This window comes from Erythrolamprus reginae, chromosome 7 (assembly GCF_031021105.1).
Source record: "Erythrolamprus reginae isolate rEryReg1 chromosome 7, rEryReg1.hap1, whole genome shotgun sequence".
Taxonomy (NCBI): domain Eukaryota; kingdom Metazoa; phylum Chordata; class Lepidosauria; order Squamata; family Dipsadidae; genus Erythrolamprus; species Erythrolamprus reginae.
In genome coordinates, this window is record NC_091956.1 from 34,446,214 (window position 1) to 34,463,043 (window position 16,830).

General features: G+C 37.0%; 1 protein-coding gene across 5 annotated transcripts in view; it reads left to right on the forward strand.

Moving 5' to 3' along the window:
- The first annotated feature begins 380 nt into the window (after positions 1 to 380).
- MAP9 (microtubule associated protein 9) overlaps positions 381 to 16,830 on the forward strand; it is a 116,791-nt gene continuing 100,341 nt past the window's right edge. For 3 of the 5 annotated variants that reach the window (XM_070757315.1, XM_070757313.1, XM_070757316.1), the window contains exons 1-2: positions 381 to 617; positions 2,789 to 2,926. In XM_070757315.1, the coding sequence (XP_070613416.1) occupies positions 2,852 to 2,926 (75 nt within the window). In that variant the 5' untranslated portion in view covers positions 381 to 617; positions 2,789 to 2,851. The remainder of the gene's footprint in view (positions 618 to 2,788; positions 2,927 to 16,830) is intronic. The other 2 variants (XM_070757314.1, XM_070757317.1) reach the window with 2 other exon arrangements.

The following is a 16,830-nucleotide window of genomic DNA, read 5'->3' on the forward strand; positions in this document are numbered from 1 at the left end:
CCACCTCCCTCTTGGCCTTACAAAGATTCCCTTCAGCCCAAGGGTGGGCTACTGCCCGGATGGGGGGGGACGCAATGGGGCACCCAATATGCACTGAAACATGTTGAAAGAAAATGCAGGGCGTCCTGCATAAGCCACGCCCACAGTGTGGTAGTAAAAATTTTGGTAGCCTTTCCCTGCTTCAGCCTCTTAGTTAATCCTTTTCCAATCATCATATCAGTTTTCCCACTTTCAGCAGAAAGTCCGGTCTTTTAAAAAGTACTTACTATTTTGTCCCTGACCAAACAGGGACAAGTAAATATCACTGTCTTTTAAACAAGTTTCCAAAAGAGGAAAAGAAACAGAGCAACCATCCTTCCCTTGAGAAACGCCCCCAAGCTGTCGATTAAAATGCTATCCGGAAACGGACGTGTGGTTTAGTTGCCACAACAACAATCCTACTGGTCTGTGCTGTCAGCAGTCGCGTGCTGGAGGTTGCCAGGATACCTCTATGGCGAGGAGGCCTACTCGAGCTGAAGCCGCCTTCATACACCTGCAGCCAGGGCAGGAGAAAGATCGGAGTGGGTGCTGCTCAGCCATCTTAACTGAGACACGAAATAACCTTCCTGCGACGCGAGGTAAGGGCGCAGAAGGGGACAGTCCGGCGACGCAGCACTGTCCTCGGCGACCCAGGCGCTGGAGGGGCAAACCTTTGGTAGGGAGGGCAATTTAGTGGACAGGTTCGCTGGAGACCGCTACCTCTCGGAGGCTCGGAGCCTTGGCATGATTCTTTCTGTGGAGAAAGGGCGATTGCTTGGCATGGATCGATCCGGGGTACTTCCGCAGCAGATTGAAACAGGATCGATGTTTAGCTTTCCTCCTTGGAAATAGACGACGTCAGTCGAGCTGGATTTCAATTAATTGTTTAATTGTGCAGCTGGTTGCTGTTCTTAACCTAAGAATCTAAGGGAATAATTTGTAATTGCTTGTTGGTGAGTCAAGGATCCAGATTGGAACTGCTGCTGCATGGAGGCACACCTTTAATGGTGGAGTAATTACAATGTGTTCCTATGGGTACATTAAAAAATGCTTCTAATAATTTGTACAGATAGCTATGAGATTTTACAATCACATTTGTAAAAATTTAATGAAATAATGCAATTAATTAATTATCTGAATAATAATCTCCTAGTACTGCTCCTAGAGTCACGCATTACTATTTACTGAAATCACCAGTGCAAATAAGAAATCAGTCTCTAATCTCTAACTCAATTAACAAATTTCTCATTTAACAGCATAATTTTTGGACTTAATTGCAGTAGCAAGTTGAAGACTATCTGTATACTGATACACACTCAAGAGACTTATTTGAACAATATGTCTCATGAATTCTAAATTTGTGCATTGCTTCTTTTAAGGCTGGTATCCCACTGCATCATACAAACAAACATTTATCACTTTCTGGATTTACCCATGTTATGAGCGGTCCATGACCAGCTCAGTTAGTCACAGATTCTGAGGAGGATGAACCAGGTCCGTCTTGATACCCTAGGCTAATCTTCTTGACAACTGAGTTAGAGAGTGAGAGTGAGGGAGAATTGGAACCTGAGAAACCTAAGGAACCTTCAGAGACTGTAGAAACCCCAATGATGGTAATGTCTGACTCAGAGGAGAAGGGAGACATTGGGGATCTGGAGCCACTATTAGATGTGAGGGTCAGAAAGTCATGAAGCAGACAGGAATATTTTTATGGGAGAAATTCTAGAAATTCTATGAAAGAAAGTCTAGACTGTGAATATATTTAGGAAACAGTTGATCACACCCAGACAGTATTTAAGTGAGAAATTATGGATAAAGAGGTGTGGAGTTCCAGCGTTTATAATGGTGGAGGTCCTAGATCTGGAGTTCCAGAAATGCTTCGCTGGCAAACCGCTATTATTCTTTTAAATCCATTGAGCAGAGATACAGCTGCCTGAGGGAAATCTGGAAATTCATGTCTGTGTGTGTGTTCGAAAGACATTATCTCACTGAGAAATGTCTAAATTAGCTTTGAATCTCGGCTGTAGCCCTCTCCTTATCTCTTAGCCAATTTAACTGGGAAAGCTGCGAACATGGACTAAAAAGCATGACCTTGCTTGTGCAAATCCTTTTTAAAATATAAATGTGTTTGATTTGAAATCTCCACGCATGGATTCTACTTTGTTCCAATCTGAGTAGGGCCAGAGCAGAACAACCCAGTCATATGTGTTGAAAATGAGCTTTCTAAAACTGAAGGCATTGCTGTATAACTAGGCAAGATGATAGATCAGTGATGGTTAATCTTTTTTTCCTTGGGTGCCGAAAGAGTGTGGGCGCATGCTATTGCGCATGCGTGAGTGCCCACACCCATAATCCAATGCCTGGGAAGGGTGAAAAAATGGCCTGTTTCCCAACTTCTGGGGGCTGAGTAGGCTTAGGTTTTACCCTCCCCAGGCTCCAAAGGCTTCCCTGGAGCTGGGGGAGGGTAAAAACACCTTCCATCCCTCCCGAAGGCTCTCTGAAAGCCAAAAACGCCCTCCCAGAACCTCTGCGAACCAAAAATAAGCTGGCCAGCACACACATACATGTTGGACCTGAGCTAGGGTAGATGTCATAAATTGCCATGTCAAAAGCAGTGTAGTGTGGAAATTATTACCAATTTTACTCTTCACAAATTTGTCACAGAAATTAGATGATAGTGTATGGTATTTTTAAGTCTTTATGCTCATTTAGATAATATGAATACAGTATCATTTAAATATTTCTTCTTTCTTTTATTAAATTCAAAAAGAAAATACATCTTTACAAGACTACAAGTTGAATATGTAAGGTTAATTTCCTCAGATCAAGCAACATGTCTGATGAAGATACTATCACTTCTTTAGCATATACCAAGAGCCCAAAATTCTCCAAAAGAATCACTTTTCAGGTAAAATAATTTTACTGCTCTGTATCCTGTTATTAGAAATTTGAGTTCTTTAAAGCATTTGAAAGAGGTACTTTCATAAAACCTGTTAGCTTGACAAAAAGACTATTCTAACTTGACATTTTCTTGAAGGCTCATGTAACTGTCAGTTATGATTCCTCTGTCTGCACACAAATAATGTAGGTACTTTAACATCTAGAGGAGGGATGCTTTATTAATGTCAACATAGTTTGCAAAACATCTCTTTAAGGTGTTTTGTATAGTTGATAGTTGGGTATTAGCAACCTGCAGCCCCAGGGCGACATGCAGTTCTTTTGTCCCCCTTCTGTGGCTCCCTGTCTGGCTGGCTCTATCCCTCGCCCTCCCCTCCTAGTCACTTCTTGTGTAGCCTTAAAGGTAAGGGCAACAGCAGCAATGATTATTTGCTCCAAACGAGAGGGAAGTGCCCCTGTACTTGCCCCTTATTTCATGGAAGCTTTTGGTGCTTCTTTGTGCTACGTGCACCTTGGTTACTTGGGGAGACGTGTAACTTGGTCTCCACTCAGATGCTGGCCTGAACTGGCTGCAGCCAATGTTCTGCATTGTAAATGGTGTTCTCCTCAAACCCATTATGACAGCCAGCCGACAGGGAGCTGCAACACAGTGAAGAAAGAGCTTCGTTTATCTGGGAACCTGAAATGACTCTTGATTGAAATAATACGGTAAAAAAAAAGAAGAAGAAGAAGATGAAAGAACACCAGCAAAAAATCAACCCCAAACCCACACTTCAATCCTCACCTGTTTTGGGAAATGGTTCAAGAGGGAGCACGCACACAGACAAGAGTGAGGGAAGAGAGAGAAGGGAGGAAGAGAAAGAGAAAGAGAGAAAATGCGAGGCAAAGAGAGACAAATAAGAAAATTATGGAGAGAATGAGAGAGGAAAAAGAAGGAAACTAATGAGAAAAGAAGGGAGAAAGTGAGAAATATGAGAGCTGGAGGGCGAGAGAGAGAGGGGGAATAAAGAGGGAAACAGAAGGGGGAGAGAAAGAAAGAAAGAAAGAAAGAAGGAGACGAAAAGGATAAAAACAAATGAAAAACAAAGAGAAATGAGAGAGAAAAGGGGAAAAAAGAAAGATAAATGAGAAAAGGACGGAGGGAGAGTATGAGGAAAAAAAGAAAAACATAAGGGAGAAGGAGATAAATGAGAGAGCTGGAGGGAGAGAATGACTGGGAAAGGAGGGAAACAAATGAGAGACAAGGGTGGAGAAAAAAAGGAAAGAAAAGCAAAGGAAAAATGAGAAGAAAGAAATAAAGATGGGAGGAAGAGGAAAAAGAAAAACGGAAGGGGGAAAGAGAGAAACCCATGTCCCATAGAAAACACCTGAAGGAACAAAACCTGGGTATTTGTGGGTGGGGCAAGTCATGTGACTGGGTGGGCGTAGTATTGAGTTGGCTATGCCCATCTAGATTTTGTGGCTCCCAGTGTTTTTTTTTCTCTAGAAAATGGATCTAAATGGTTCTTTGAATGTTTAATGTTGCAGGTCCCTTGGATCATTGCTGAAATTATGAAGAAAACTTTAATATTTACATACATATATTATGTCTTCTTTTATTATTTTTAATCAAGGGATCTTAATGATTTTGAAGTATTTGAGAAGGAACCAATTAAGGATCTGACAATAAAATAATTGTAATCCTCAAAAAGAAAACAATTGCATTTTACAGCAGCTGTGCAAAAATTGGCCAACTGCTGGAAAAAAAATCAGATTTTCTTTAGCCATGGCATGTTAGTCAGCACCTCGTATTTTTAAAGATGTTAATGGTTATTTAGAGTTTCATCGTCTGAAATATGTAAGTGCCAAATCTCTCTGATGTATATTTGAATTGATAATTTAATTATGATCATCAGGACATTGTTGACTCTCAGCAATCATATAGATTTTCTCCATAATAGTCTGTCTCTAGCTTAATCTTTCATATCACTCATGTCTTTCAACGACTCATGTCCAGTGGTTCACTCATCACCAGAATAACAGTCTATTCACCTTGCTGCCATTCTTTCTTCTTTTTATTCCTTCCACATTTCCCACATTGGAGTCTTCTTCAGAGAGCAAGGTATAAAGTGTTCAAAGTATGATAATTTAAGCTTGGTTATTTGTGAATTCTCACAATGTGATAACTCTTGACTTATTCAGCGATCCATTAGTTTGTTTTCTTGGTTGTCCGCAGTATTCTCAAAAGTATCATGTTCTCCCTATCCTGCTTCTTCAAAGTTCAACTTTCACTTCCATATTGTGTCTCTGGGAATACCATGCTTTGCACAATTCTAATTTTTTCCAAGGCTTTCACGACAGCTTCCTGGTCTGCAGAATATTTTTGACTGTTTTTCTCTTTACTGCTGATAGTTGATCATATAAGGCTCTTCTCCATTTTGATATTATCAATTCTGAGGCTGGTGCTTGCACATCATTATTTTGGTCCTCTTTGTATTTAATTTTAACCCCATTATTTCCTGTGCTCCTTGACTTTTATTACTATAACTTGTACGGTAGCTCTTTTGTGTTTTCATTAGCATAGCCCAGGTTATTGGCATTTCTTCCTCCAATTTCCCATATTTCTCCCAATACAGTTTTCTTTCATAATATTCAGTATATATGGTTGCGTAAATAATGGGAGAATATACAGCTTTGTCACATTCCTTTGTCGGTCTGGAGCACAATTCTGCTTATGCTGTACTTTTGTGATCAGTGTATAAATTTCTCATGACAATTGGATGCTCTGGGATTCCCATTTTTCTAAGTGCATTCTACAGCTTGACATGATAAACACAATTAACAGCCTTTCTATAATGAATGGAGCATATACTGACTTTTTAGTATACTTCAGCTTTCTCAATTATCTATCTGGATCGAAAGACAAACTCAAACATAGGAGACATAGGAAGAAGACCCAGAGTCAGAAATTAAGATCTAAAGTGCCTATATACAAATGCACAAAGTCTGGGGAACAAATAGGGTGAACTTAAACTATTAATACATGAAGGTAAATATTATATAGTTGGAATAACAAATTGGTGCGATGAAGCCATGACTGGAATATACTAGAAGGATACAAACTGTTCAAAAGCCAGACCCCATAAAAAAGGAGGTAGAGTTGCACTGTATGTGAAGGACCACTATATTGCTACAGAAATGCACGAAACCAAAGATGAAAACCACCTAGAATGCATATAGGTTAATATAAAAGAAAAAAAGAATGACATGGCCATAGATGTATACTATAGGCCACCCAATCAAGCAGAAAAAATTATTAACTACCGAGATAAACTTTATAATTGGATGGGGAAAGGGGGGGCGATAAAAAGAGAGCAAATAAGTGGCACGAAACCTGGAAAATAAAGGTTAGAGTTTTGGATATAAAAGGGATTTTTTTTAAAAGAAGGTATACCTGACTAAGATCATTGCTAATATTTGGGTAGCATGTAAATATGACATGTAACGGGAAAGAAGCACTGATAGAATTGTAATGCAGGCACATCACAAATAGTCCAATTTTTAATGTTTTGTTTGTCTTGTTGTATGTGTTTGTTTATAAATAAAATTTATTTTTAATTTTAAAAAGAAAAAAATAGATGTCCTTTTTGCTAACCAACTGAGAAATATATGTAGGAAACACACAGGGGACTTCAATTACCCTGACATAATTGGAAGACTAATTCCACACTAAGTGAGAAATTGAATAAGTTTCTAACCAACCTGGCTGACAACTTTGTTGTCCAAAATGTAGAGGGAGGAACTAGAGAGACAGCCATACTGGACTTAATTCTTACAAACAGAGAAGTGATGGAGGGGGTCGAAACCGAAGGAATCTTGAGTGAGAATGATCTTGTACAAAGACTTGCAACAAAAAGTCAAAGATAACAAAAAAAGGTTCTTCCAACATATAAATAACAAGAAAAAATTAAACGAAACAGTAGGTCCACCAAGAGAGAATAAGTCAAGGAAGTAACAGGCAGCAGAGAGAAAGCAAAGCTGAACTCTCTGTTTGCATTGGTCTTCACTCAAAAAGAAACTATATCCCAACCTACCAAAAACATAACTGTAAAAGACAAATTAGAAATACAAGTTAAAATAAGCAAAAAATAATAGTAAGAGACCATCTGTCTGATTTTGATGAATACAAATCACCGGGACCTGACAGAGTACATCCCAAAGTTCTAAAGGAGCCAGTTGATGTCATTTCATAACCACTGTACCACATATTTCAAAAATCTTGAACAATGGGGAACCACCAGAGGACTGGAAAAGAGGTGATGTGGTTCCTGTCTTCAGCTATATCTTCAGCCAAAAAAAGCCAATGTAATCCTAAATTAACAAGAGGGATACAACAAGAGGTACTAATATTACTCCATAAAGCCTTAGTAAGACTACACCTAGAATACTGCATCCAGGTTTGGTCATCAGACAATGAAAACAATGTTGAGACTCTAGAAAAGTGTGGAGAAGAACAACTAGGATGATTAGGGGACTGGAGGCTAAAAACATATGAAGAATAGTTACAGGAACTGGACATGGATAGTCTAGTGAAGAGAAGGGCCAGGATAGCAGTGTTCCAATATTTGAGGTGCCAAGACACCCGAAGGCCAGACAAGGACTAATGGATAGAAACTGGTCAAAGATAGATTCAACCTAGGAATAAGATAAATTTTCTGACAATGAGAACAATCAATGGAATAGCTTGCCTTCGGAAATTGTGGGAGCTTCATCACTGGAGCTTTCAAAAAGAGATTGGACTGCCATTTGTGAGAAATGGTGTAGGATCTGCTGCTTGGGTGGCGGGTTGGACTAGATGACCTACAATTCTGTTACTGTCAAATAATTTAGTCACTTTATCAAAGAATGAAATAAGATTGGTTTTGCATCATCTGTGTTTAACAAAGAGATGTTGGCTACTAGTTATAATTTTATTTGCTTTTAGTTTGCAGATCTGTTTCTTCATTATCTTTTCCAGGATCTTCCCAGGTATTGATGTTAGACTGATTCTGGTCTGTAATTTCCTGGGTCTGTTGCTTTTCCTTTCTTGAAGATGGGAACCACATCAGCTCTTTTTTAATCCTCAGGTACTGCAGGAGTTTTGAAAGATATGGTACAATGGTTCTGAGATATCATCTGCCAGCTCCTTCAGAACTCTGGGATGTAAACGGTTAGTTCCCAGTGATTTATATATGTCAAGATCAGATAGGGTGTTCTCTTACCAGTGTGGTTCTCTTCTCTTGCTTATTTTAATTTTTATTTCTACTTTGTCTTTTACAGTAGGTTTTTTTTGTATGTTGGGCTATAATTTCTTTTTGCATAAAAACTGATGAAAAGAACGAGTTAAGCAGTTCTGCTTTTTCCCTGCTGCCTATTACTTCCTTGCCATTTTCTCTCTTTAGTGGGCGTACTGTTTCCTTGATTTTTTTCTTGTTATTGATATGTTGAAAGAATTTTTTTTATTATCTTCATCATTTGATAGATCAATTGATCATTTTATTCAAAGGAGAATATATTTAAGAACTTTTTTCATTTGGATATCACTTCTGAATTTTGTCCTTGTAATTAAAAAATAGAAATTGCCTTTGGTTTTGTGGATTAGATAGATTTGTGGTTATAGAAATGGTTAGTTATAAATTAATGTATAAAAGCAAAAAGTTGAGGTTGGAGTTTTAAAATCTTATACCCTGCTAAAAAGAATTGATGTCTTTTTTCCCTTTTTCCCTTACAGTTTCTTTCCTTCCTCTATTTCCTTTCACTAATTTACCATTTCTACTTTTCTTTGTATTTTATATATAGATAAAAAAGGAATACTATTGGACCTTGATTGATTGGTCAAGGGGGAAGTGCCAGGGAAAGGGAAAAATTGCAAGCTTTGTGTAGGATCCAGCGTTGTTTGTTATTTATTTATTTATTTGTTTGTTTGTTTGTTTATTATTAGAGTTGAAAGAGATCTTGCAGGTCATCAAGTCCAACCGCCTGCTTAAGCAGAAAATCTTACAGCATCCCAGCCAAATGACAGTCCAATCTCCTCTTGAAAATGTCCAGGATTGGGGAGTTCACAACCGCTGCTGGCAGGCTGTTCTTCCTTATCTCTAGGTTGAATCTCTCCTTGGTCAGCTTCCAACCGTTTTTCCTCGTCTGGCCCTCTGGTGCCCTGGAAAAAAGCGTGGCAAACCCTCAAGTACCTATATACTGCTATCATGGCTCCCCTGGCCTTTCTTTTCTCTAGGCTATCCATGCCCAGTTCCAGCAATCTCTCTTCATAAGTCTTGATTTCTAGTCCCCTTTATCTTTGCTATAACCTTTCACCTCAATGAATGTAATTGAGGGTTTTTCTTCCCTAAATGTCCAAGTTGGAACAAGCTTGATGTCAACCCATAAAGCTTCTCTGACCTGCTCCCAAGTTGCCATAGACAGGAGGAAGGGAAATTGCATCTTACAGCTGCACCAAGTAATTTACGCCTCAGTCATAACAAGATGTATTCGGGCTGACCAAGTCAAGGCCATCTCCGTGGATACCAGCAATTCCTGGAAGGGAATGACTTCTGCAACCTGTGAAATTAGCTAATTGGGGGAGGTGACTGGGTGACACACTTTTGGGGGAAGGGGAAACAGGGTCAGAGGCAAGGCATGAAGGGAATGAAGTTGGCTTCACCTAGATAATGCTGACATGGTGCTCCTAATAAAAGACTGGATTGTTATTCCTGGATGGCTTGAGATTCTTGATTGTGTTAGGGCACTATTCGGAACCCTGTCACTTGACATTTGGGCTCTTCCACTATATCATTTTCCAGGTTTGCAGGCTAAAATGTTTACTGATTCTTTCTTTAGCTGTCCATATTTATTGGACATTCCATCAGTTCCTAGACCTTCTGGACTGTTAATGACCAGAATGTTCACCTATCTTCATCTTCTAGTACAAATTCTACTAGTAGAATTTCTTGTAAGTGTGGAATATCTTCTAAGATATCTTGGAAGTTACAGAAGTATTTCAGCATATTCCTTCCATTTTCATTGTATCTCCTTTAACCAAGATGGCACTGACAAAGGCTGCCTCGGTGAAATGCTCTCAAACAGTTTCTTCATTTTCTATTATTCCCTGCAATTCTCAATGGATTTCCTACTCAAGAGACCACCTGCTAAGAATTAAGATCATTTCTTTAAAGAGAAGCTATCTGCAACTTCATCCCCACCTGTCTTTACAAACACGGAGTAGATCTTAGCACAGGAGGAAGCCATTTCCCGGCAATCATGGATCACCAAAAACAAAGGCAGCCAGCAGAGAGGAAGAGGTAAAAGGGCGGGAATTTTAAATAGACTAAGGAACAAGGGAATTTAAAAAAACCGCTCCCTTCCATCTTTCTTACCAATTTACGTTCACTTGCCAACAAGATGGATAAAATACTGCTTTTAAATAGATGCAATTCTGATTTTCACAATGCATCTGCCTTATGCTTTACTGAAACCTGGCTAAACGAGGAAATTGATGATAATAGTATGCATTTACCGGGCTTCCAAATTTTTTGGGCAGATCGGAATGCAGAATTATCAGGGGGGGGAAGGGAGGAGGCTTATGTATATATATCAACAACAGCTGGTCTCAAGACATCACCATTATACAAAAGTTATGTGATTAAAACCTGGAGTCTTTAATTATTAATTGCAAACCCTTTTATTCTCGTGAGATCCATTCTTTCTTAATATTTGCGATTTACATCCCTCCACAAGCATCTGTAAAAAAGGCACTAAGAACCCTAGCTGAGAGACTTCCGGTCTGGAGGAGACCGCAGCGGGATCTCTTTGGCAGCGCTCTGCCCCGAGATCCCTTCTACCCCTCCGAAGGTCGCAAATCGCGATCGGATCGGGCTCGGATGGCCCGATCCCAGAACAGGGGGCTCCCCTCTGCCCGAGGAGCCGTCGCTGAAGCTCTGGAGGCAGCGGTTCGCCCCGCAGCTTCGGAGAAGGGAGAACCGATCTTCCTTGCCTAGGAAGATTCGGCCAGCGCATTCTCCCCTCACCCAGCGGGAAGCAAGAAAAAGTTTAAGAAAGTAAAACTATTGTAACTTTTCCAACCGAAAAGGAATACATCACAGAAAAAGACCTAAGGTAAAAAAACTCTTTTTTCGTTCCACGTTTAAAAACAGAAGATTTGATCGCAGCGAAAGCTTTAAGTGAAAGGGTTTTTTTTCAATAAGGCGAAGGTGAAAGGTTTTTTTTCTTCGTTTGGATTCATCCGCAAAATAACAGCCGAATCTAATTTTCTCACTTTCGTTTTTTCCATTTTGAACTTGAACTTTGGAACTTAAAAAATATCTTCCTTCATGGATTAATAAAATAATTTAAATTCGACATGACTATGTAGAAAATTTAAATTGCTAAAGGAAATCTGTATGATGATCGGAATTCGCTCTTTTTAGATCGTTAAAATTACAGTGTTCCGGGCTTAAATTTTGACAGCGGAGGAACACAGCTTTGCTGCCTCACTTCTTACCTTGTTGATTTTTTATAATAACGAAATAACGCAATAATTTGAAATTAAATGGAAAATAAAAGGAACTGAAATATCAGATCATAAAGAGTCTTTTTCAACTTTTCTTTTGGATTATTCACTTCTGGATTAACGCATTTGGATTACTTGCTGATCGTTTTTGGATTACTTGCTGAGAACTTCTCAACATCTGCCTTGTTGTACGAAATTTAACCTGACTCCATCTTAGGATTTGCCTCTCTACTCCTGTTTTGAACTTGGAAAACAAACTTACTTTATTCTAATCAAACGAAAACCCTTGACTTTGCCTGTGAATTTGGAATTGGAACTAAATATAATTATCTTTTGACATTTGGATTTACAACCCTTACTTCCCAGCTCAACCACTCGATTTATAAGAAGAACATAAGTATATAAATATTGATATTTTGTCTTTTGAATAACTATTTTCCTTCCTGGTTTCTTTTAGTTTCTTTTTTTTCCCTGTATACTGCTATTTTTAAAAGAAATTTGATTTGAAACATATGCATTGTTAACAAACCTTGGTTTCCTGCTCTTCTTTAGTGGAATTAAAATACCACCTCCTTCTTTTTTCCTTCCCCTAGAATAATTTTCTCCACTCTTCTCACCAATTTTCTCTTCTCTTCTCCCTCTTAGTAGATTATTTCTTTTTAGCTTTTATTTCTTTCTTTATTTTTAAAAGCTTTTTCACCTGGTTCTTTTTGGTATTGTATATTTAAAGTTTTAAAAATAACAATATATTTTGAATTTTGTTAGCAATCTGATTGGTATATATAGTTATATTTGAAGGGAAATTGCTAACAAGACAAATTGAACAGATTTGGAATTTATAGGAATTCTTTTCCTTTTACCACATATAAATTGAAAGTAATTTTAAATTTCAAATAGTGGATTCAAATTTGATAATGTCAAGTACTTCAACCTTTGTTAAAACGGTCAAAAAACAAACCACAGCAACAATTCCCTCCCCACAAGGGTCACCGCATCCTTCTCCGTCGCACCAGGTGTTAACCATGTCTACCAAGGAAAAAGACAAAGACAAAACAATGCAGTCCAACTTTGCAACACTACAAGAAACCCTAAACACTTTGAAAGACTTTGTTTAAATCTCAAGAAGATGCAACCCAACAACGAGAGGTTATAAAAGAGGACGCAACACAACAAAGAGATGCTATAAAATCAGAGTTGGCAGAATTTAAAACGGAGATGGCTCAATTGAAAGTTGACATGGGAGAGATGAAAGACCAGATAAAGGAGATGCAACAAACATTACAAGAAAGTGATGACCGAGTTAAAAAAGTGGAAGAGAAGTCTGACAAAACCGAAAAAAGAATGGACTACCTTGAAGGGAGAGCTGATGCAAGATATAGAAGATATGATGAATCAATCACTCAGTTGGAGATGCAACGTGCTTCGTATGGACTAAGATTTCAGAATATAAAAGAGGAAAAAGATGAAGATTTAAAAATGACTATGGCTGAAACTATTGGAGGAATTCTCCAAGAGGATCCCACAGCACTACTGAAAGAAATCGATGAAGTTTACAGAACTTCGAATAGCTACATTCGTCGCCACAACCTCCCGAGAGAGATACACATCAAGTTCACAAGAAAAGCTTTGCAAGATGACATACTCCACTGGTCAAGAAACTCCAAACTCCAACATCAAGGAATTGAAATTAAAATATTAAAACAAGTTCCAAGAAGTGTCAGAGAAAGCAGAAGAGACTATCACTTCCTAACTAGAATCTTGATTAAAGAAAATATAACTTTTCGTTGGCTTATTCCACAAGGCTTATCTCTGACTTGGCGTTCTACAAGATACAAATTGGAAAATGTAGACCAAGCTATGTACTTTTTTGAAAACAGTGGCATCAGCCATTTGGACCATACAACCAAACAACAAGCGGTCCAACAACTACCAGTACAACAGCAACCAGGGGAAAAACCAGCAATCCAACAAGAAGAAGATCTGGGGGCTACTGCTCAGATAATAGAGCAGGACCAAGGTGCCAGAAGAGTTCAACCGCAGCGAGAAACCAAAAAACCTACTAAATGACAATAAGTAAAGATTTAAAAATCTTTTCTGTAAATGTCAATGGACTTAACGAACCAAGGAAAAGGAAACAAATCTTTTCTAAAATCAGAAATCAAAATGCTCAAATTGCAATATTACAAGAAGTACATATAAAAAAAAATAACCAAAAATTACTGTTGAATCCCAAAATTGGAAAAATGTATGCTGCATTAGCAGATCAAAAAAAAAGAGGAGTGGTGATGTATGTTGAGAATTCTATAAATTCCAAACAAATATTTAAGGATAAGGAGGGTAGAATATTGATTGTACAAGTTGATATTGAACCTAGAGCTCTAGTTATTGTTTCTATCTATGCCCCAAATGAAGATCAAATGACATTTTATAAAAATTTACACCAAATAATACTAGAACTAGCTATTGAAAATGTATTAATAATTGGTGACTTTAATGCTATTACGAACAGACAATTAGACCATTCAGGGGGGGAGGTAACAACAAAAGGAAAAAAAGGAAAAAAGCAAGAAGGAATCTACTACCTAGCACTTTTCAAAAAATGAAAGTGGAACTATTATTAAATGATATTTGGAGGGAAAGACACCCTCACAAGAGACAATATACCTTCTACTCCAACCCCCACAAAATTTGGACAAGAATAGACATGCTTTGGGCACCAAAAATGGTTGCAGAACAAATGAAAGAGGTCGAGATAGATGTCAATACATGGGCTGATCACAATCCAATAGTGGTCTCTATGAGAAGGAATAGTAAACAGAATAACTGGTGGATGAATAGAAACATTTTAAATGATAAGAAATATAAGGACTGGATTGAAAAAGAATTAAAAATATTCTTTGAAATTAATAAAAATTCAGACTCCACTCCACAAAATTTATGGGATACACTTAAAGCCTATATAAGAGGATTAACAATATCCTACACAGCAAAATATAACAAGGAAAATAAATTAAAGTATGTACAATTAATAAATGAATTGAAACAATTAGAATTTTTATCGCAGCAACACATTAAGAATAGAGATTTAAAAACAGAAATAAATGTAATTAAACACAAAATTAGAATCATAGAACAAAATCAGATAACTGAAAAAATTAAAAGAGCAAAGCAACACTATTTCGAACATGCAAACAAACCAGGCAGATGGCTAGCATATAAACTTAGAAAACAGAGACAATCAAAATTAATTAAAAAACTAGAAGATAAAGATGGTACAATAAAATATGATACAGAAGGAAAGGCAGACATTGTGTATAATTTTTATAAAGATCTATATGCCAAAGATAATATCAGTGAAGATGAAGTTTTTAACTATTTACAATCTTCAAAATTACCACAGATAACAGAGGACCAACAGGCCACCATGGATGGACCAATAACAATGGAAGAACTCCTTATAATAATCAAAAAGCAGAAAAATAATAAGGCCACAGGCCCAGACGCCATACCGGCAGAATGGTACAAAATAGAAAATGAAACAATAAGAAATCACATGTTAGAAACCTTTAACCTATGTAGACTCGAGGGTAAAATTCCTAAATCTTGGTCAGAATCACTAACAACTTTAATACATAAACCGGGAACAGACCCAGAAAAAATTAAAAATTACAGGCCTATATCATTATTAAATGTAGACTACAAGATATTCATTGCTATCTATGCAGACAGACTTAAAAGAGTCATAAATGGAATAATACACCAAGATCAAAATGGCTTTCTACCAGGGAGACAAATCAAAAACAACCTCAGAACAGTTATAAATACCCTAGAGTATTATGAACAATATCCAGGTAAGTCAGCATCCTTAATGTTTCTAGATGCCCAAAAGGCCTTTGACAACGTTAATTGGATATTTATAAAAATGCAACTAAATAAAATGAGATTTGGCCCAAAATTTGTTAATTTAATAGATACTATTTATTCAAAACAAACAACCAATATAATATTGAACAATAATCAGCTACCAAAACTTGAGATAAATAAGGGAGTTCGTCAAGGTTGTCCTATTTCACCATTGCTATTTATTATGATTTTTGAAACTCTATTAATTAAAATAAGAGCAGATCCCAAAATAAAAGGTTTAACTGTAGGAGATGAAACTTACAAAGTCCAAGCCTTTGCAGACGATTTAACGTTTATAATTGAAGAACCGATAACTACAGTCCCTACATTACTCCAAGCTATTGAACAATATGGAAAGGTGGCAGGTCTGAAGATAAACAAAAGTAAAACACATTTTTTAACTAAAAATATGAGCAAAACACAAGAAACCAAATTAGAAAGTATTTCTGGAATAAAGACCGTTAAAAAAGTAAAATACCTAGGAATAAATCTAACAGCGAAAACAATAACATTAAAAAATGATAACTATACAAAATTACATAAGACATAAGGAAAAATCACTTTTTAAGTATCCCAGAGTGGCTTGCCCCCCTAGAAGCAATAACACATCCGAAATCTATAAAAGACAAGAAAATATCTTTTAGATATAAAGAATTACTAAATGACCAGATGAAGTTAAAATCTAGGATTGAATTACAAGAAGAAGGGATAACAATAGATTGGTGGCACTACGCCCAGATTCGATCTAGATACCAGAAGGATAAAACTTCTTATATTTTTAATAAAAGTAAAAATTTGTTAAGTACTCTAATTACTACTAATCCAACAAAAATGATAGGTAAAATATATAAATTCCTCATTGCTCATAAAAATATAGAGTTGACTTTAAAAGACACTATGATAAGATGGTGTAGAAATATTGGCAAGGAAATAGATATAGATACATGGGAGAAAGTTTGGATTAATAACTGGAAAATGACTAAATCAGTCTCCTTAAAAGAAAATCAAATTAAAATGTTTTATAGGTGGCATCTCCCACCAAATAGGATAGCAAAAATGTTTCCTAAAACATCCCCACTATGTTGGAAATGTAAGAATGAAATAGGAACCTATTACCATCAATGGTGGACATGTGGTAAAGCTAAAATATACTGGAAGATGATAGAGAAAATAATAAAAGAAATAGTAAAGCAAGATATAGAAAATACCCCGGAATTTTACCTATTAGGAATTACAAATCAGACTTATAAGAAAGAAATTCTTTACTTAATTATACACATACTAACTGCGGCTAGAATAATATATGCGCAAAACTGGAAGGGGGAAGAAATCCCCAAGGAAGAAGAAGTTATAGCTAAAATATTAGATTGCGCTGAAATGGACATGATGACAAGATGATTAAATGATCAAGAAGATACTAAATTTTATGAAACATGGAACAATGTCTATAAATGGATAGATAAGAAAAGATAAGACATGCAAATTTATTC